Here is a 21,661-nt window from a genome sequence, read left to right as displayed (position 1 = left end):
GGCCACGGTAGCAGGCGGCGGTGGCGGCTCCGTGTAGGTTCGGTTCCACCCGGGACAGCCTTGCCTGGCTGCGCGGGCCCCTTCCCCGCCGGCGCTGCCCTGAGGCCTTCGCGCGGCCCTGCCGGGGAGAGGCCTGCGGCCGCGGCCCCCCCGCGGGGCGCTGCGTGGACGTTCGCGTTCAGTACGTCTCCCTGGTGAGACACGCCCGTTCAAAAAGTACCTTCGAGGGCACGGCGCAGGGGTGGGCCAGCAGACCGCCACCCGTGTGCCCTCGGGGGGAAGGTGGCCCGGCGGAGGTGTCTGCAAATGCACGGAACGAGGCGGGGTGGGCCGAGGCCCTGGCAGAGGCCTCTGGCCTAGCTGGGAAGGATGCAGAACCTGCCCCTGCCTTTGCTCCTGGCTGCTCCAGCCCTTGGTCACCTTGCAGGCTGCCTCCGAGGTTACGCAGTTGAGAGCAGACCCTACAAAGAGGCAGCTAAACCCCTGAGCTGATGAAGATGACAGGAGGAAAAAAAACCAAACATGTATAGGCTGGTCACAGCAATTGGAGCCCGTGGGTGCAGTCAGGACCCAAAATGGGCTCACAGTAATGGCAGGTGATCTGCTCCGTTCAGGTCTTTGCCAGCCAGGACAATTCACTGGGAGCCAGTGTCCAGGACCCGTTCCTTTCCCTCGTTACGTGATTCAGCTTGTGAGAAACATCATGACAGTCTGGGGCATAGCACAACCTGTCACTAGGGAAGTATCCCATCTGTGGGGCCAGGTGGAGAAGGAGGAAGAGGAATAAATGGGAAAGCCCACCTAAACCCCCAAGGATAACTGCCTGCTTCTTAAAGGAGAGGGGCAGAGTACAACACGTACCAGTCAAAGGCAGATAGCAGCTCGTCAAATCTGGACACAGTTTTGTAATGTGCTTTGGCCTTTATTTGCAAAGCCTTCCATCTGTTGTTCTAGCCTTGGGACTTGAAGAAGTCAATATATTTTAATTTTGAACCAAATTGCCCCATTTATTCCACTCTGAGCTCACACAGGTACTTTGTCCATTGCCTCTTGTGCCTGGCACATACACTCACCCTCTGCTCCCCTTCCCTATTAACATTTCTTTTATAAACACCTCCTGAGTTGATTATTCACATGATAAATAATGGAGCCTAGTCCAGAGGAAATTTGCACGGTTAGGAAACGTCCTGATAGTATTTGGATGATGTTCCTCAATGTCCTACGTTTATTAAGCCTTCAGATTTGCATTCAGGTAGTACCAGGCTCACAGCACTGGAAACTCTGCCCAAGTGGTGCCCCCTCTTACACAATAAAAGACAGGTGCTCAGCAGGACCCTTCTTCCGTGACCTTGGGAATATTGTGCAAAAACGTCTGCTGCACACACAGCAAGTGCCGTCTGCACCACGCCACGCGTCAGCCAGGGATATTTCAAGAAAGCCTTCGGTACTTGTGCCCCCATAAATTCTCCAAATCCTCCCTGTGCTGGAGTCAGATAACAAGCAGAAGGACAATGGCTCCAAGAATCCAGGCTGCCCATCTGCTCTGCACTTCCAGATTCTTGCTTCCACCGCGCCAGCTGATGAAATTTTCATAGCTGATGAGGTTTCTCATTTCCACCAGGCCTTGCTGCCTTGGAGCCTTCACAGTTGTGGCCTGTTCAGGTTTCCGTGGGTGTGCACTGATGGCAGCAATGATTAGAGTCCTTTGCTTTCTTTTGGTGACCTGTCAGAGTAGGATCTTCAAGCTTTTTGCAAGCCTAGGTGAAGTAAGCCCCACAGGAAGAAGAGAGTGATTTTCAGATGGTCTCAGCATTTACTGCTTCCATTAAGCTCAACTCCTCTCAAAATCAAATCCCAAGGTCAGACAGCCAAAGGGGAGGCAGGAACCGAACTCGTGATGCCTGAACACCAGTCACCTGCTCTGAGCACCAAAACCCACTCTTCCATCGGATCCCAAAGGCCTTGGATTCCCAGTCCCTCTCCCTCTCCACTCACATCCACCCTGCCTTTTCCTGTATCCGGTATGCTTGTTAGCTGGACTCACCACTGCCCTGCGCCCAGAGATGTGACATGATGGGGAAGCATGACGTTAGGTTACATTATATTCATTTATATAACACCATTAATACCAAAGTGCTGCTCCCTGCTAGAGCCAGTTGCTCACTAAAGCCTCTGAAGTTCAATTAACAAGCACCAGGTAATCTAACACTTGACTCCCAATAATCCTTTTATTTTAAGGGCCTCTGGCGGATGTAAAGCCTTCAGCAAACAGTCCTGGAAGTACATTTGAGATTCTCTCAAATACCATCTGAATTTATGACCCTTAGTGAAGAGCAGGGAGGAATCTCTTCAAAATACTTTCCAGCTGGCAGCACTTTATATAGACCCCTGTAACTGTATAAAAGGAACCCCTGGAGGGGCAGGTGCCACCCTGTGGAGGGACAAATCCCTCTGAAGTGCCTACGGTCTCGGCTAGCGGAGAGGTAGATGCCAGAAATAATGTCTCCCCACCAGGAGAAGGCAGTGCAGCCTTGGTCTTCTCAAGTTCCCCACCAATGCAGGTCAAGCAGGGAAGATGGTGGGTGCCAGACCACACTTTGGTGGCCAGCTCGGAGCTGACACCTGCCCGAGAGTTGCGTGAAGTCCCATGTCCTCCAGCTTGGGGTGCAGCACTCCTGAAGGGACTCCTAAGAAACAATCACCTCCTCCACTACTTCTCTGACTCCAGCTGCACAGAGGATTCCCCAATGGACCTCAGCTGGGAAACCCTCAGAGGCAGAAGAGGTTTCTTGGATGGTCTGAGCCCACCAATACCAAAAAACCCAAGATGTATTTTGAGCAGAGCTTGCACTCTGGGATATGCCGGTACACGAGGAGCTCAGCACCCAAAACCAACAGCACCTGGGGAACAATAAGATCAGTGAAGCACTGCCAGCGTAGGACAGCCAAACAAGTCTGTGGATGCAGAATTGGACAGCCAAACACATCCTGCCAGTATGCCTGGAGCATGCATCTACCAGAAAAATACAACCCACCAGTAAAACAGTTGCTAACAACAAACATGTGTATAATTCAGTCCATCCCGCTACATAAGAGTGTGGGTTGGGGCTCAATTTTAACACAAACATGCAACCCTCAAAAAACTCCTGGAGTTTTTTCTCAGGCAAACACTTTGCTGTCAGGGTCCCCAGCAACAGTGGATGAAGAAGAACAGCAGTGTTCTGACCCATCCCAATCCAAAGTGCTGTTTGTCTTATGGGACTGCCTAAAGGCACCCATCACGGTTGGGATGTAATTGTGCTGGGCACTGCACAAAAAGACAAGCAGGCACAATATCCTGCCCCCAAGGCCTGAATCTCTGAATCTCTTGAATCTCTCTCAAAGCATCTTTGCCAATACAGGATGAAGGATGAAGGCAGAACTGGAGAACAATGACAGACCCACCGTCGCAGTACTCTGGCATTTGGCACAGCTTGGTGGTTTCACACCATCACGGGGTTTGAGCAGAGAGGGATGCACAGCTACTGCTGGTATTTCAGACATATGTAGGGGCACTTTCGCCCGACCTTGGGGATCCTATACTTAATACATTGCACATCAACACTTCCTCATTACAATTGCTGCCTATGCATTTTTTGTATATTTATAAATGCATATGTATAAAAATAGAATAAAATAAATAGATATCAGTGACCCCTACTGGCCATTTCTAACTAGCCATGAAATAGTGCAGCAACATCTTGCTCTTGCCTCTTGCCTGGTCCCTGGTGCAGAATTTAATCGTGGCGCAGGGAGCACAGAGCCTGGCAGCAGTGGATTTGTATTCTCTGCACGCAATTTGCACTGGCAGCTTCACTGCTGGGGGCAGGCAGCAGAAGCTGGGGTCTTCTGGCCTGAAGTATTTGGTTGTGGCATCCCCTTCATTTCTGCTCGTAACCAGCTCCACGCCATGCTCACCTGGTGAACTGATCCCAGCTCTTGCACTGAGCCCTGCACAGGTGCCTCCAACTCTTACTCTATGTGGTTCCAGGGCTCCGCAAGGGACCAGGTACCAGGCTATGACCTTATACAGGGTATTCTGCCAGAAAAAGCCAGTTCCCAGCTGGGACCCACACCACAGCTACCACTGCTCCCTGGGGTGAGGTCCCTGCAGGAGGAGCTGCCCCAGCACTGCACGGTTTCTCCTCCCAGCAGCCTTGCCTGTGCCCTGCCAGCACTCCCCGTAAAGCCTTCGCCCCAGTGGGTGCTCAATCCAGCATGGGTGCTGCCATGCCACAGAGACTGAAGGGCAGCCACCCTCCCATGCCAGCGATTCAGCCTGGTGAAGGAGTGGAGAGAAATGGCACATGTGCCCAATGAGCAGGACAGCTGCTCCAATGCAAGGTGAACTTTCCCCACGGGAAGCAAAGGCTGGAGTCACAGTGTCAGCCTCCAACCGAGACTCAAGGAGCTCTGCCTCCTTCCCCTTTGTCAAAACTTGTTTAGCTTGTCATGCTAATAAAGTGTTTGAAATGAACTGAGTTAAAAGTATGTGGAAAGGAAGGGGGAGGATGTCTCACCAGAGTGCATGGGGAGGTGGTGGAGGGGTTAGGCATGACGCCGGCTCACCCCAGCATGCGCAGGCAGATGGGGCTTCGTCCGCATGTGGGGCAGAGCCCATGTGCGAGGGGAGGACACTGCATGCCCAGGTGCTGGGACAGCACTTTGCCAGGGTGCAGGGCTGGGGGGAAGGAGCTGATCCCCCAAAGCCCTCTGAGGGCAGAGCAGGGACTCGCTGGCTCTTTCAGGTAGAGGCACGTGGCTGTGTGTCGTCTCTCGAGGAGCCCTTCTGCGTGCCTAGCGCATGTCTGCAGCTCACAGAGACTTTTTTTATTTTGTGAAATCTGCAGCACTGCTCTCCCTGTGCAGCTCTCGTTGTTTATAGGGACGGGTCCAGGCAGGCCAGGGAGGAATTACCTTTCCCTAGGACACGCTTGGTGCTTGGCTGAGCACACTGCTTCCCTGCTTCACGGGAGCTGCTGAAGGCCAAGGAGCCAGTCAGTCTGCAATTAGCCTCCCCTCCAACACTCATCCACATCCCCTGGGGCTGCTAATTATGGACTCCTCTCCTCTGCACCCGGGGTTCAAGCCTTTCTAAGCACAGGCCGCAGTTTTGTAAAATGACCTTGAAATTCACTGCAACAGGCTCTCCTGCCAGGTTTTGCTGCAAACACCAGGAGATGCCAACCTCTGTAAATACCCAGGAGCAAGCTCAGAGGCAAGCACCAAGGAAGCTCAAAACATTTGCTTCAAGAGACTCCCATTAAATGCTTGCGAACTTCTGGTGAGATTAAGAGGTTTCATTGCTAGAGCTGCCAGCTGGAAAGGGAAAGGGAGAAGGGATGGCTGGAGGTGGGCTTCGAGGCACCTGTGGGTGTGTGCCAGAAAAGGGAAAGCCTGGCACACATCTCCTTCCCACTCCGGTCCTTCCAGACCTCCTCCTGGCAGCGGAAAGCAGCTGGGGGGAACAGGTACACCCCCTGAAGTCTTATGTCCTTGGAGAGCCCTGAAATTAGCTGTCACACACACATGGAGGGAAATCAGAAATTACAGGGCAAAACAAGAAACTTACACCTTCTCAATGGGGTTTTTTGAAGGGGGATGACTCAGTCTTTTGAGCTGTGGGAGAGCAAGGTTAAACACCTTTTCTCTAGCCGCCCTCCATATATACCTCCACCTCTTTCCCTCCCTCTTCAAATTTAATTTCTTTTGACTCCAGTATTTCATCTTTCTTTTTTCCTTTTTTTCTTTTTTTGTTTTGCTGATGATTCTGTCCTGTCTTGGACAAAAGTACTGAGGGTGGATTCAAGGAATCTGTATCTCAATATAAACACAATGTATGACTTTAAGCTTACTTTCTCAGCTCCTCACAGCAGGTTTGGAGGCTGCCAGGTACCGAACTCAAGTCTATTATGACACATGCACTCTCCTACACTCCGAGGATCTGTTTTATTGGAGCAGCCCAGCAGACAGTCAAATTTTAGCTAGTCCCAATGGAGCAGCTCCTGGAGGCCAGTGCAGGGTACGGACACCCCTCAGGAAGCAGCAGCCCCGATGATGATGAGGGACCCCCCACACTGGCGTGGAGTGGAGGTGAGGCAAGCTGGCAGTCAGAGGCTTGGATGGGGGCTGACACTTGGCTCTGAACATCCAGGAATCACCTTTCGAGGCACCACTGCAGCACCCATACAGTCCATCCTCCCTTGGGCTTGGTGATGCTGGGCCACCCCCCTGTCCAGTGAGTAAGGATGGATGGAGCCTGCTCATACCCAGCATCCTTCCTCTCCCAGGGCCGGCTCTGCACAGCTCAGGGGAAGGTACAAGCATTGCTCTGCACAAAAGTACTGAAGAACCTGCCCTTGTGGAAAGCTGCTCCTTACTCTATTACCTAAGAGCTCATCTTCAGTGCCCTGGAGCAAGAGGGTTTACAGCTCTTTGGACTTCGTTCCTATTTATTCTCACTATCTATATAGATGTCTAGTCATTTTGTAAATTAATGCCTTTTCTTGTTACCCAGTGGCAGTGACTTCCCCAGATCATCAGTGTTTAGGATAAAGGCGATCCTTCCTGTTGTTTGTTTTCACTGCACTTATTTCTGATTTTGCCGTGTGTCCTGGCAAGCCACAAAGGATGCAAATAAAAGAGGCTCATGCCAAGCCTAGGCAGTGTTCTTAGGGACTCCAGGGTCACAGGGAATGTGACACTGGGCTTGGGCAGCATTCCTGGAGGCTTTGGGAAAACACAAAATACATCCCAGGGTAGCCCAGGGTGGCTACCCTTAATGCAGTACTGAAACAGAGGGTGAATCCCAGGGCAGCCCCCATATGCTGACGCACCCCTTCCCTTGCAAAGCCACCAGGCTAAGGGAATTAGGTATTTTCCTCCCCAGTGCCATTCCTGGTGGCCTCAGCCACCAGACCTAGGAAGGTCTGAAGGGCTTTTGGAGGCTGAACTGTACTGTTGCCACCAGAGAACAAAACTTAGGGCAGGGTGACACAGGATGGATTCATCAAGACCACAGCTTGGCATTTTCTTCATCATTCCCCAGATCTGCCGCCTGTCCCGCTGTTGAGTGTATGTGTTGTCATCTGTCAACCCGGCCACGCTCCGCAGAGACGGTGCAAATTGGGAGGGAAGAGCCAGGAGGTTTTCCACCTTTGACTTTCACCCTCTCCCTTCTCTTTTACCCGCCCCCTCCACTTCCCTGCTGCAGGCACAAACACCTACTGCCCATGGAAGCTATTTCTAAGTAATCCCGGGCATCTGGGGAATGAGGCTCTGAACAAATATCGGAGCGTGCGTGTGCAGGGAGCGCGCACACACACACACACACGCATGCACGCACAGCCACGGTACTGCCGCAGAGTCAAATATAGACCTTGGGGAAGGGGGAACAATGGCCAGGGTTGGGTTACATGGCTGCAGGGCCAGCGAGCTGCTGATGTTTGTTGTGGGCTGGGGTGGAATGGGAAAAGCAAGGGGGGTGGGATGGGGGAGAACATTTGTTTTAACCCAGAGACCCCGGGCTGGTGCCGTGCGTAAGGCGGAGAGGGTGACCCAGAGCGAGAGCTGTGGGAGAGGATGATCATTTGAGTTGGCAGCTCGGAGGTGTTTGCAGTCTTTCTCCAGCTGCTTTGTGCCACTCCTTTGCCTCCCTCGAGGGATTAGAGTGGGCAGGAAGGGGTGAGTTTCTCTGGGCTTCTGCACAGGGAAGAGTTTCTTTCTCTTCTTGCTCCGGGGAAGGCTCCTTGGTGAAGGAGAAAAGGCGACATCACCTGTTCCCTCAGCCCAGCACCTGCTCCTCACCCCTGATGTCCGGCTGTCTCCAAGGTGCAGGTTCCAGACACTGGAAGAAAGGGAAGCAGCTCCAGCTGGTTTTGACAGGTAATTCCTCCCTCTGTCTGGGAGCAGTGATGGTGCATTGGAAGGATGACAGGGAAGGGAGCCTGCAGCCAGCAGACATCGGAGGGAGAGACTATAGTGATGGGTCATTCCTGTTCCCACCCCATGTCTCTGTTTTGTGGGATTTCCTTCACCAGAAGGAAAAGCAGTGGAGGGACTCTTATGGTTAGGAAAAAATCCTTCCTAATTCTGCCCCAGCAGCTGTTCCATCCGAGATGCCTCTAGGGATGGCACGGCAGGGATCAGAGCCCAGTAGAGCAGGGTCTAAGCCAAGTGCAGGAATACCCTCCTCAACACCCATTTCTTAGGTCCGCAAATAGAGCTGCTCTGTTTGAATCACCCTGGGCAGCCCAGGGGCTGCCAGAGCAAGACTGGGAATTGGGACTGCGGTGGGTGGTGGGACAGGAGGCCTTCACTGTTGAGTGAGGAGGGTGCCCAAGGTCCACAGTGCTTGGGGTTCCATTCTGGTCCCTGCCCCCTCCTCTGTACCCACTTTTTTCACTCCCACCCATCCCTGCCTGCTTCTGTCTGTGATACTCATGTGCAAAACCAAACCTCATTTCCTCGAACATGCCCATTTCTCCCCCTCTGAAATCCCAGCCGGGTTTCTGTTCTCCCTTCCCCTGCCTCAGCATTCAGGTCTCCAGCAACAACCTTTAACTCCTCAGCCCGGACAGCCCTCGCTCCACACCACAGCTCTCACCTCTGAGAGAAGCGGCACAGGGAGAGCCACGTGTCCTGCTCCGCTGACTGCAACCTAACCCCGTCTCCCTCTCCTGCAGCGCTCCTGTGTAGTCATCGATACTTACCGATATCAAAGTGCGCAGGGACCCCTCAGCAAGCGCCCTCCTACCTGCCTGTTCAAATGCGCACACAGCACCCAGAGGGTTTTCTTGGGCACGTTTAACCAAAGGGGTTTAAGAGCACCTAGGCGTGGTTGTGCAATGGTGTTGCAGCGCAGTGCGGTCGGGACCAGGTCAGGTCCCAGCAGAGGAGTACGAGAGCAGGTGAGGATGTTGCGGGACGTGGTGTCGTACCTCAAACAGTCAGTGCAGGCAGTAGGATTTCAAGGAGGAGGTGAGGGTGAGGCTAAGCAGCCTACACTCAGCATTGGAGGTACCGCCAGTACAAACTTGGCCTCCAACCCCAATGACTGGAAGAGCCAAGAGTGCAAAGCAGGGTGTTGTGGGGGTCAGAGGAGAAGGGTGGATCCTTCCAGGTCCTAAAGCATCGGTGACTGAAGGAGAGGTTATCTATTTTTTAGCCAAATACCAGGAGCTGTGCTTTGCCCTCAGCCTCCCCCTCTCCCTTTTGCTGTAAGCCCCAGATATGGCATAAACCCCAGAATATGGTGTGAACCAGGACTCAGAAGCAGGCTGAACTGGACGTGAAGGACTGGGGGATGAGATTGGATGGAGAACCACAGGAAGCATCTCAGAACAGAGCTGGTGCAAGCCTGTCCCATAAATACCTGAGGAGCTGATGGAACAGCCTGTGAGCAGCTGGAACAGTTAGGTGGGGCAACGGAGACAGGAGGAGGCAGGCAGGGAAAGGAACAGTGCTCCTGGCTGATAAGAGAGCAGGAAAGGGGCAGGAAGGGGGCAACTCCCGTGGCGGTGGGCAGGGTGGGAGGGTCCCATGTTATTGCTCGGTGGGGTTGCGCTGTCCAGGCCTGCTGAGGATGGAGCAAGCAGGGGTCTGCAGTCAGGGCTGGCGGAGAGCTGGGCCTTGATGGGCTGCTGGCTGTCGGGCTGTGCCAGGGTGCGGGGGCTGGCAGTGCCATCTGTGGCTGCCGCAGGGCGCATGGTGCTGGCAGGGCTGTCAGGAACTGCAGAGGGGGGACTGGAGAAGGTGAGAGCACCCATGGGTTGAGCTTTGTCTGGTGAGATGAAATGGGATGTGGAAGCATCCATATAAGTGCCAGTAGGGCACAGTTCTTCCTTCCTGGTGGAAAATAGCAAAACTCATGGGGTGCAGGGGTAGAAGAGGGCTGGCTGAGGGGGACTTGTAATCTAATTAAGGATTGCTAAGACCTTTGAAGGTGACAGATGCTATCTTGTCAAGCAGCAGAAAGGCTATGCAAGGTGAGGAGGCGAGCGGGCAGCTGTTCCTTCTGAAGATGTGACGGCCCAGCCCTTACCTCAGGGTTGTCACCCTGTCATTGACTGAGGTGCTGGTGTCTACGGCTTGTGCGTAGCAGTGAGACAAGTGCCGGGCCCCACAGCCTTGCCGGATGGCTTCTTTCGTGTGGGGTCACCACCCCACGTTGCATCTCTGCTTTAAGATGGGGCTTCCTGACCCCACGGCTTGCCCGCGGAGCTGTGTCAGCGGCTCCCGAAGCCGGCAGAGAGAGGCCGCAGGAGGCACCTTCACTTGTGTCCGATAATCTGGGTGAAATGAGGGCTCAGATCATCCCGCACTATCTCTGAGAGGAACCAGGCTGCCAGGCGCGGTGCTCTGCGGCGTCCCGCAGCACCAGCCCCCGGCCTCTGCCCACGCGTGTGTCTGCAACCGCGAGGGGGGCCGCCGCTGCAGCCCCCCCAGCCCCGGGCGGGGGTCTCCCAGCAGGGCCGCGCATCGGGGGGCCACCCCTAGCCCGGGGCACTCCTCCGTGCCCTGCGGGCCGCCGCGGCGGGACGGGAGCGGTGACCCCTCGCAGACGCAGCCCCCCCCCCACCCCCGGGGCGGGCGGACCCGCGTGGGGCCGTGCCGGGCCCCCCGCCCGCGGCGGCGGGAGCAGGGCAGGGGTGAGCGGGCAGGGCGGGCCGGGCCGGGCCGGGGGCTGCCTGCGGTTTGGGGCGGCGGGAGGCGGGATGTCCCGGGGAGGGAGCGGGGATGTGCAGGCACACGCAGCCGCTGGCAGGCGGCCGGGGCTGCACGGCGGCGGCGGCGGCGGGCGGAGCGGCGCGGCACACGCGGCGGCAGCTCCCTCCGCAGCCCCGCGCCTCCCCAGCCCCGCCGCCGCCGCGCCGGGCATGGCCGCCCCCCGCCGCCGCGCACCGCGGTAGCCCCACGACCCACCGCGTCGCCGAGGTGAGCAGGGGGGCTGGGGCGGCGGGGACGGACAGCCCTCCTCCCCCGGCCTCCCCCAGCTGCCGCCTCGACCGCGAGGGGGGGGACCGGTGAGGCCGGGGCGATGCGGGGCTCAGCCGAACGACCCCCTCCGGGGGACGGGACGGGGGGGAGCAGGCGGGCACCCCCGTGGCCGTGCCCCTCCGGGAGGCACTGGGGGCTTGGGATGGTCCCGAAGCCGCGGGGGGGTGGGGAGGTGGGGGGGCGAGAGCGGCGATCCGCAGCGGCGCGGTATCCTCCAGGTTTCCACCCCGGACCCCCAGCCCGGAGGGGACCCCGATAGCCCCCTCCTGGGGTTGTCCCTGGTAGCCCCCATCCGTACGGAGGTCCCTAATACCGCCGAGGTGCAGGTTAATAGCCTCCGGGGACGTCCCTAATAGCCCGCAGCTCCTGAGGGGCTGGTGGCCCCCAGCCTGCCGGGCGGCAGCGGAGGAGCGGGACGGGGGCAGGTTCCCCCGCTGTGTCCCTGCGACCCAAAGCCAGGCCTGCCCGGGTGCTGCTCCCCCTCCCCCTGGCACCGGCTGTCCCCCGAGATGCCGCCGGCGCCTTGCCGGGGTGCGGGGCAGCCCCCGGGGGGGAGCTGGGAGCCGCGCTGGTGGGGCGGCTGCACCTCCGGTGGGGCGGCTGCGGGGAGCCACGGGGCAAACGACCTGTGCAATGACATGTGGGGGGCGGGTGGTGAGCTCCTCGCAGCCCTGAAGGAACAGGATACCAACTGTTCAGCCCTAAATTATTTTATAAGTTTCACAGGAATTGCTTCATCCTTCCCTGAAATGCAGCAGCTGTTCGCCACTGCCCAGCGTCTTGGGGCAGGAGGCGAAGGAGGGTCCTGCAGGCAAGGTGACAAGGGGACCGTGGGGAGGGAGGATGCTGCAGTCCACGCTGGGGCAGTGACGGGAACATCCTGTAGCCTCCGAAAATGCTGCATCCCTTGTTGGTGATGCTGGAGAGATGCTTCGAGCAACGTCATTGCTTTTGTGGGCTATTTTGTCTGGTCCAGGCAGGTGAAGCCCTTAGCAGGGACCCCAAAAACGCTTCCTGCAGTGGATGTGTTCATGCGGGTGGGTGGCAGGACTTCTCTCTCCATTTGAGAAGTCATTCATGCAACTATCAACCCAACACAACCTTCCCAAGATGAAGAGTCAAGCTGAAAGTGGCATGGCCCCTGTCCATCACACCCACGCGGCTGGATGGAGCCTGCTCCATACCTTCGCCACGCTCCTAGCAGAACCGTTTAACCCCTCCCATCTCATTATAGTGATATATTTATGATATCACCCTCGAATTTCCTGCCCTTAACAACCCCAGAAGGCTGGGAGGGAATGAAGCGTTTTTGGAAAGTAATGCTACTTCACGAGGGCAGGAGGCGGTCGGAAAATAGATGGGTGCAGGAACCCTGGGCTGACAGGGCTCTCTGCAGGACAGCCGAGGGAAAGGACCTCATGAGAGCTGCGTGTTCGCCCTTCCTGCCCGGGCTGCAGCCCAGGTCTGGTGCCTATCGCTTCGCTTCCTTGCTTGGAAAATGAAATAGGGCTGCTGTTGACTGCCTGCTCGTCGACTAGATCTACCTCATTCCCCGTCCTCCTGAAAGGCTTGAAAAGCAGCCTGGGTGCTGCAAAAAGACTCAACCGCCTATTCATTCGAATTTGTACGGGAGGGACCTTGTTTAACACAAAGCTCAAGCCCCCCTAGGGAAGGAAGATGAAGGTCCCCACAGCTGGGCTGGTATTTCTGGAGGCTTCTGCTCTCTTAATGGCAGCTAGGAGGGGCAGCTACTCCAAGATGTGGTGTAACAGCCTCAGCTATTGCACACTCAGGATTGAGTGTGCACACTTGGTTCTCCTGTATATGCATTTTAAAAGGCTTTTTGATTCTTAGTGCTCCAACGTTGCCTTAAAGGAAGGAGTCTGGAAGGACAGAGAGGAGTGTGGTGACAAGTCTGTACAAAACTGGATGTTTCAACTCAAAACTCCCAGGTAGCAGAGAGGAAGAGATGCGTGAAGTGAAGCTGCCTTGTGAGCCAGGTTTTTTTTCTGAGCTTGCTCCTTTTCTCTCCGTAGGTGTTCATCTCGGTGGGGCCACGCTGACCATGCTCAGGAGCTTCTGTCTCCAGCTCATGTCCTTGGTTTGGATACTCTTGGCCCATCACCAGATTGCCCAAGGTGAGTCTCTGTAGACATGTGTCCTTCTCTTTCATATCCGTCTTTCCAAACCTGTCCTTGGCGTTGCTGAAGTCTCCTCAGTTTTCCATGCAAAATAGAGCTGGCCTGACCTGGAAGACCAGAAAGTGCTACTCAGTCATCCAGCACCTGGGGGGTGACAGGTAGCAATGGTAGAGACCCTTGCTGTGGTGCCCATGGGGGTGGCAGTGCCTGATCAGGTGGGCAGTGAGAAGTCCCGCTGTTCTGTCTGGGTGAATGGGTCTCTGAACCGATGAGCCTGTTCAGAAAGGCAGGGCAAGGGAAAAGAAGATCCCAAAACTGAACAGCTAATTCTGGATCCCATGAGAGAAAATCCCTTCCCAAAGATTAGTTTGTGCTCCCCTAGCTCCGGATAAGCAGTGAATTCCCAAAGCCATCTGCCAGGAGAGATGGTTACAAAAAGGAAAGGCAATGATACTCAGGCTTGCACTGAGAGGTCCCAGGATGCTGCTCCAACTCCATGGTGGCTTGTTTTGGGAGGCTGTTATCCTGAGCAGTGGGACCTTCTGCCTCACTGTAGCAAAAACGCGTGCATGGGGGATTTTTCCCCCTGCTCGCCTCCTAGGCAGCACATCATGCAGCTTGGGGAAAGCCTGAGCACATCTCTTGGTGTGGGAGCTTTAACGTGCCCCGGGCCGGGATGGCAGGGCTCAGTCAGGTAAGGGTGTTCATCTCCTGGGATTATGCTGGGCTTCTGGAGAAACCCCCTGCCTCCTGACATTTGCTCTGCCTCTACTGCCCACGGAGCCTGAGTGACCCAGCTCCCTGTGGGGCTAAGATACAAGCAAGTGATGGAGGAGAGGGGAAGGTGGAGATGAAAGGGGAGACCTGGCTAGAGAAAGCAGACCAGCGCCAAGTGGAAGATGAGAAGTGGCATGGCAAAGCCATGGCTCAGTTACAGCTTCTGTGACTTCTAAATAAATAAACAGAACTGGATACGTGGCTCCATGCGATGCCCAGTCCTGCCTCCCTGCACTGGAGGAGGAGTGCTGGCAGCTGGGTCCTGGTGGAGGGCAGGAGCCCCAGCCAGACTGCTCCATGCCAAAAGCTGTCCCTGGGGATGGGGACATGCTGGGAGATAAAGAGGAGCCATTCCTTCCATTTCCATCCTTGTTCCCTTTGTGCCCCTCACAGTACCTGGCCCTGACCTTTCCCACCACGCTTGCTGGACAACTGTGGGAGCAAGATTCCAGGTGGGTCAGGCCCTATTACACAGGTCGCCTTAATGCACAGGTGACCCCAGCTCTTGCCATGAAGGGCCCCAGGTCTAAAGGAGGCAGCAGAGAGAGGGTGGGAAAGATGATCAGAGATCAGGTAGTTTTGAAGCAGTCCCATTTCTCAATAAAGGCAGTGTTACTGTTTCTTGGGTCACTGCAAAATCCTCATCTCTCCTGTGGCATCCAGCCACTGAAAGGAAGGTCCCCTGCCTTACAGTTCTGGGGAAGGGCGGCGCTTAGGAAAGAAAAAAAAAAAGCTGTGAGCCAGCAGGGCCACAAGCAGATCTGGAGTCATCTATGGTCTCTGTTTAATTCAGCTCTACCCATCTCCTGCCTTGTAGGTGATGACTGCAGTGAGCGCTGTAATCTTGCCCACGGCTGCTGTGACCAGGATGGGAAGTGCAGGTATGGCTTGTCCTTGGCTCCCTGCTCCTGCTGCCCTGACCGTAAATGCTCTCCCTCCCTTGATGCTGTGTCTTCAGTGCCCTCACCCCTGCCCCACGTTGAAGAGATGCCTCCTCCTCCGTTCACCCACACCTGGAACCGATGACTGCTCTTTTTTCACCTGACACCTTCTGGAGCAGGAGATTTTGATCCCTCACCTTCTTGTTGGTCCCCTCCAGCCTTTCCTTCAGTTCTTCCAGGGTCCCCCTCGCTGCACACTGACCAATGTAATTCTGCTGAGCCCTTTTTGTCTAGGCTGGAGCTTAGGACAGCCTGGCCATGCCTGGGTGATGGGAGGCAGCCTTCAGGCTCAGATACGATGGGGAAGGTCATTAGGCAGCAGGGCAGGCTTGGGTGTCAGCCAGCTTACTTGGCTTCCTCACTGGTTGAGATGTGGTTGCTCTCCCTGGGGGTGTGGAAGAGAAGAGCTGCCAGTCTGCACATAAATGCTTCAGGGCAGCAGGGGTCACCTCTCAGAAGCCTGGGCTGTGGTGGGTATCTCCGAGTGTTTTCATAGAGCGCTGGCAAGCTAGTTGCAGCAGTGTGTGTGTGATCCCTGGCATCCCAGCTCCAGCTGGTGCCCAGATCCTGCAGGTGCAAGCTCAGAGCCTGACCCTGCACTTCAGCCTGGGAAGCAACCACGTGGCTGCCTTGGGCTGCCGCGGCCCTGGACACTGTAGGGCCACCCAGAGCCTCCATCCTGCAGGGCAGCCCCAGGAGGAGCAGGCTGGCCCAAACACCCGTGCTGCAAGGGGACAGACTGCCCCCCGCACCGATCTCCTCGCTGGGGCATGCTCAGCCCCTTTTGCAGCACAGCCCCCAGTGTCACGCCACACCTGGGTCACTTGTTCTCACCTAATGGAGCAGACGTGGCCGTAGTGACTGTAGCCACACTGACCACTGCGTCAGGGAGCTTCCAGCTCTGGTTTTGCTGGGCCCCCAGTTGTAGCTGCAAAAAGCTTGGTCCTCCCTGTGCCTTTTCTGTGGCTGTGGCTGGTCAGGGGAGCTCGGTGCTGTGCAGCCCTGGCCAGAGATGATGCACTTCTCCATGTGGTGGGTGGCCCAGCTGCAGGTCTTTCTGGTGGAGGCACACACGAGTTGCTGCACCGGATTTCAGGCCTCCAGAGCATTTGCTGAACACTTCAGCAGCTTGGCAGTACCCCAATTGAAATCTCCCCAAACTCAGGGAGACCTGACCTCCTCCTCACCTCGGCAATTTTTAGGTTGGCCATCTCCCTTTTAGAGAAGGGGAAGAGTTGATGGCACCTGCTCCCTGCAGGTACTGGGGCTAGGGGTGCCCACAGCCCTCTGTAAGCTGTGAAATGTGAATGCGTTTCCCCAAACGCTATCGGGCACGTGATATCGCTTCCATTCCCATCAGAAAGCCTCCAGCTAACATACATATTTATTTTTTTAACCATTTTCCTCATTGCTTTGGAACAACCTGCAGTGACAATAGCCAGTCCAGATGTGAGAGTGCAGCTTTGGACCAGCCTGGCAAAGCTGCAGCCACGGCACGGCACACCGAAATGAGCCCCAGCCGTGAAAATGCTTACTCTAGAGACTTGCTCACTCTAGAGACTGCGCTGTTTTTGTTAGGTTTAATTTGGTGCTGTTTTGAGTATAGCTTTTGTTGTGGCTGGTGCCACCTCCACGCAGTTGTTGTCTTGTTGTCACTTGCTTTCCTCCTTGGAGCTGGCAGGTCTGAGGGAAGCCACCGGAGCAACGTAGCCTGGCTTTACTTAGCCATCGCCACTGCCCCACCCTTCTGGGGCCAGAAGGCTCGTTGTGTGCTGTGGGTTTTCCTATCATACTGCCCTCATGAGCTGGCTGATAAGTCTATTCCATATGCCAGGCACAGCAAGCAAGGTTTCGCAGCTGGATTCTGGTGCACTTCAGAAGAAAAAATGACACGTGTTATAATGCAGAGGGGCACAATGACACACATGGGCCTCAGGGGCCTCTTGTTCCTTTCCCTTAGAGAGTTCAAGGCCAGGGATGGGGCTGTTCTCTGCCCGACAGACTGGCTGTGCGATGAGGGAGGTGCAGGAACTGCTGAGCTGATGCAGGGGTGTATACAGAGTGGCTGGCTGGAGGAGAGCAGTGGGATGTGGGCACTGAAGGTGAAGCTGCTGAGCTCTGTTTCTGCCCCCTCACCCTCCCTGGCTGCAGAGGGTGAGTCTCCTCCTTCTCTGTCCGCTTGCTTCCTTGGAGAGATGAGATGCCAGTACTGTCCTCCTCTGGAGGGGGGAGCCAGCAGGTTCATGGGGGACTTTGGGAAATATTCTCAGTGCCAGCATATCTGTGGGAACCCTGCACGGCAAGCAGCCAGCTTTTCTACAGCCCCTGCTTGGGTTTTATCACGCTGCCATGTGCTGTTCTCCTGCAGGTGTGATCCAGGCTGGGAGGGCGAGTACTGTGAGGAGTGTGTGCGTATGCCGGGCTGTCTCCATGGGACGTGCCACCAGCCTTGGCAGTGTATCTGTCACACCGGCTGGGCCGGCAAGTTCTGTGACAAAGGTGAGTCACGGGCTGGACATCCCAGCCTCCGCTGTTGAGGGCAGAGCCCCAGCACACCCTGCATGGACGGGTGAGCCAGCGTAGCGAGAAGCCGCCCAGGTGATGCTGCTTGGGCTGCCTGGGAGATGAGATGTTGCTTGGCTGCCGTGGCTGGGACCATCCCTTTCCTGCAGAAGAGGTCAGGCTGCCGCCACCTGCTCCCTGGCTGCACAGCAAGAGCTGCCAGGACACCGGCCAGCCTCAGGAAATGGAGCAGATGAACTCATTGCCTTTCCCGACACAGCTGGGCTCTGGGCAGCACCTCCTGCTTCCCCCAGGGCTTCCTGCCTTCAGCAGGTAGCTTGTGAACTCCCCTCTGGCCTCAGAGGCTTCCCTGTGCTACGGGGTCTGCACTGGCTGGGCAGATGGCATGCACAGCATCTTCACGTTGTGCAGATTTGCAGGATGATGTGCTTTCTCTGCACCCCTAAGCCTGTGCTTGTTGTGGGCTGTAGCTGGGAGACACCATGTAGACACTGCATTTCTATTGCTGCAGATGCCCACTGGAGGGGAAGAGGGAGAAGCTCCTACCATTTCTCCATCCCCACTGGGTTTGACAGGCTGTATTTGAACCGAATTGGCCACATTGCCCCTCTTTTCTCACTAATCCCCACTTTTCTTTCCTCTCAGACATACACATCTGTGAACATCAGTCCCCATGCCAAAACGGGGCTCAATGCATCTACGATCGAGATGGGGAATATTCCTGCCTGTGTCCAGAAGGCTTCCACGGGAAGGACTGTGAGATGAAGACGGGGCCATGTGAGAAGGCAGGGTGAGACACAGCAGCAAGGGAGCAAGATTACAGACCGCATTAGCTTTGGGTCACACGCTGCCAAGCGGTGGGCCAACTTGGCTCATTATCTGTGGATTTCCATGTGCTAATAGAGTTAAGCAAAAACCATCTTTGGCCTTGGTTTAGCTGCATAGATTGCAGAGTCCCATAGGGGCAAGGTCTCTTTGGCGATCTGAACAGATTCCTGTCCCTCACTGCTGTAGGTGTGATGAGCTGACACACGTCATGCCTTCGGGGAGCATCAGGAGGGCACGTTTCCTCTTCAGATCTTTTGGCTGAAGACCCTCCCTGGTGGGTGGTGGGCCTGTGCACAGCCACAGCCTTTGAGGAGGTCCCATAGCCTTTCATCTGGGGGGTGGGGCAGAAACTCCTACCTGGTCTTCTTGATATAGCTGCCCCCATGGAGAGAGACAGTGCCCATGTGAGCAGCTGTGTGTGTTTACCTCCCTGGTGTGGGGGAAGCTGCTTGCTCTGCTCTCCAGGGCCATGACCCACCCTTGCGCTCTCCATGCAGGTCTCCATGCAAGAACGGGGGCCAGTGTCAAGACGAAAACGGCTTTGCCAGCAATTTCACCTGCCGGTGCCTTGCTGGCTTCGTGGGGGCTCTCTGTGAGAATGACGTGGATGACTGCCTCATGCGTCCCTGTGCCAATGGTGCCACCTGCCACGATGGGATCAACCGTTTCTCCTGCCAGTGCCAGGTGGGCTTCGAAGGGCGTTTCTGCACCATCAACATCAACGACTGTGCCAGCCAGCCGTGCAAAAATGGGGCAAAGTGCTACGACCGCATCAATGACTATGACTGCTTGTGTCCTGACCGTTTCACCGGCAAAACCTGCGAGATCTCTGTGGCCAAGCCCACCTGGGCTCCTCCCTACCACCCTGTGAACCATGAGAATGGTGGAAGCGTGAAAAGCACCACCAGTGAGATGCTGGGGGTGACGCAGCCAGAGCCTGTCAGGACCGTGGTCACGGGGCGGCGCGTGGCCAACCACAGTGAGAAAGAGGGGGGAGGGTTGTTGAAAATCTCTGTGAAGGAGGTGGTGACCCAAAGGGACTCGGGGCTGAGCGAAGCCCAGCTGGTGACAGTGCTGGTGTTTGGAGTGCTGACGGCAGTGCTGGTCCTCATCACTGTCCTGCTAATGCTGAGGAACTGGCAGAGGGGCCGTCAGAGATCAAACTGGTGCCAAAGCCCTTCTCAGGCTGCAAGGAAGCTCCAAGACCAGGAGTGTCAGGTGGGCATGCTCAACACCATCCTGATCGAGCCCAGGAAGACGACGGAGCTGTGAGCTTCGAGGACTCTGAGCCAGGCCCTGGCAGGTCGTCATGCTGGCAAACCCCTCGAACTGCACCCTGTGGAGCCGTGCCGGCACCAGCTAGGCAGTGGGGAAGAGCTCCCAGGGCAGCGAATGCGTCAACAAAACCCCTGGGCATCGAGCATTGGTGTGATGGCCCTGCCTGGGTCTGAGCTGTCGGCGCAGCCGGCACCCACGGGCACCCACGGGCACCCGAGCGCAGGGCTGCGCTGGGGCAGCTCTGCAGGGGAGCAGTGACGTGACGCCTGCAGCCTACACCACACAGCGCCCGTATCGTCTGACACAAGCTCTCAGAGACAGGACGGGCAGTGCCGGGGAGGGCACAGCCTTCTTGCAAGCCCACATTCTGCCAGGCCCTTTGTAACTCCTCGCTGTGACTGTAGGAAGGGCTTTTGTCCTCATTTCCACTGGTGTTGGAGTGTTTCTTCTGGGGTCTTGGGGATGGTCATGGCCACACAGGCCTCCCCGTCCCGGTACTGCGTGGGGTGGCTCCCAGCTGTTGCTGGAGGCTGTCAGTTCAGATGCTATGTCCCAAGGGAGCGAGCAAACCCACACCCTTGCTCCCTGGCCTTGAGGTTTAGTGGGCCAGTTCAGAGAGACTCTGGAGATCTTTTGGGGTCTCCTTGTGCCCTTCTTCTGCCCTGGTGATGCCCCCTCCTCTTGCCGTCAGACCTGGGGTTACAAACACATGCTGTACTTTCCTCCTGATGATCCAGGGGTCTTCTCACCCCACTTTACAGAGCCGTCCTTTCTGGTCTAGCCACAAATGACCGAGCTCCTTCCCCTCTCCAGCATGCACATCTGCCTCAGTGTTTGCTGACAAGGAGGAGCATGGTCTGCTCCACTCTGGGCCTGAGCTGGTCCTTCTCATATGCCCTCGCAGCTGAAATGAGATGGACAAGGCTGGAGACGTGCTGTGGCTGGTTCAGGAGCAACACACGATCCAGATCCTCCTTTCCTCACCCAGTCACTCCAAGGCAGGCAGCTGGTACCAACCCCCACATCAGCCATTGCAGCATTTTTTGATACAACAAAGGCTAAGCTCCCCACAGTGGATGGATGTAAGGACAGGCTGCTGAGCCTGGGCTGGCCGTAGGACGCAGACACAATACCAGCTTCTTCACCATCGCTAAAGCACAGCTAAGAGGCGTTGGACGGCCATGTCACTCAGCCTTTGTACTAGGTCTGCCTGTGCCGGTGTGGCGTGCAGCAATCCACGTCTCTGCCAGGTTCTGGGTTTTCTGTGCCTCCTCATGGGCACAGAGGGCTAAACCGTGGGGTAGAAAACCCCATAACCCAAACCCTGCTCCTGTAGGGTTGCAGAGCTGGGTTCAAGATGGTGTGAAGACAGCAGAGGAACAAGCATTCAGCCAGGAGGGAGACCTGGGAAAGGGGACTGGGGCTTCATCAGAAAGATTATTTTTTTAATACATGGATGAATGATGTACCTTTATCAAATAAAACAAATACAAGTGCAGAAACAGTGTATCAGAGAATTATAAAATAATGTAGTTTGCAAGGGACCTCTGGACACCAACCTCCTGCTCTCAGCAGATCCAGTTAGATCAGGCTGCTCAGCCACTTTTTCTGGATGAAGCACCACTACTTCCCTCAAGAATGCAAACCCAGATTGTGGCATAGGAGTTGTGCTGCCCCATGCTCTGGCTGCAGAGCCCCAGAGGAAGGAGCGGGACCTGCCTCAGGACAGCGTAGCAAAGGTGTGTACTCACTAGATGTTGCCTTAGAGTTTGGGGAGAAAGGGAAACCCCAGGACTGAGTCCAAGCGTGCCAATGAGAAGAGCAATCTGATCCTAAAACTGAAAGCAGCTGTGGGTTTGTGTAGCTGGGAGCAGGAGGGAGTTTCCCTTGGAAAACTGGTCTTGAAATAAACTAGCCTTAGAGGCCTTTAATGTAATCACATTCTGGCCCTTCAGGGGAAGGCCTTCTCCACTGTAAATGAGGAAAAGCAGCAAGGTCCTTGGGTGCGACTTTCTGGGCTTGGAAATGTCAGTGCCCACTGCAAGTAGTAAGGGAAGAGGTAAGGTTGTCTTTGGGCAGAGAGGGCACCACTCCTGTATCTCACAGGGAGGGGAGTCTTGGGGGAAAAGGGGACAG

General features: G+C 55.9%; 1 protein-coding gene across 5 annotated transcripts; it reads left to right on the top strand.

The window, feature by feature from the left end:
* The first annotated feature begins 550 nt into the window (after positions 1 to 550).
* Positions 551 to 21,544, top strand: DLK2 (delta like non-canonical Notch ligand 2). 5 transcript variants are annotated; one of them, XM_080408179.1, is made up of 6 exons: positions 551 to 7,923; positions 13,074 to 13,175; positions 14,773 to 14,836; positions 17,265 to 17,395; positions 18,065 to 18,209; positions 18,745 to 21,544. In XM_080408179.1, the coding sequence occupies exons 1-6, from the start codon at positions 7,851 to 7,853 to the stop codon at positions 19,517 to 19,519; spliced, it is 1,290 nt and encodes a 429-aa protein (XP_080264305.1). In that variant the 5' UTR covers positions 551 to 7,850; the 3' UTR covers positions 19,520 to 21,544. The 5 variants fall into 5 exon arrangements, with proteins under 5 accessions (XP_080264305.1, XP_080264303.1, XP_080264304.1 ...); XM_080408177.1 differs by lacking the exon at positions 551 to 7,923 and adding an exon at positions 10,515 to 12,989; XM_080408178.1 differs by lacking the exon at positions 551 to 7,923 and adding an exon at positions 10,864 to 10,974.
* Positions 21,545 to 21,661: the final 117 nt, after the last annotated feature.

The sequence above is a fragment of the Falco punctatus genome (assembly GCF_963210335.1).
Source record: "Falco punctatus genome assembly, chromosome: 12".
NCBI classification, from domain to species: domain Eukaryota; kingdom Metazoa; phylum Chordata; class Aves; order Falconiformes; family Falconidae; genus Falco; species Falco punctatus.
This window is presented reverse-complemented; position numbering and strand designations above follow the sequence as displayed.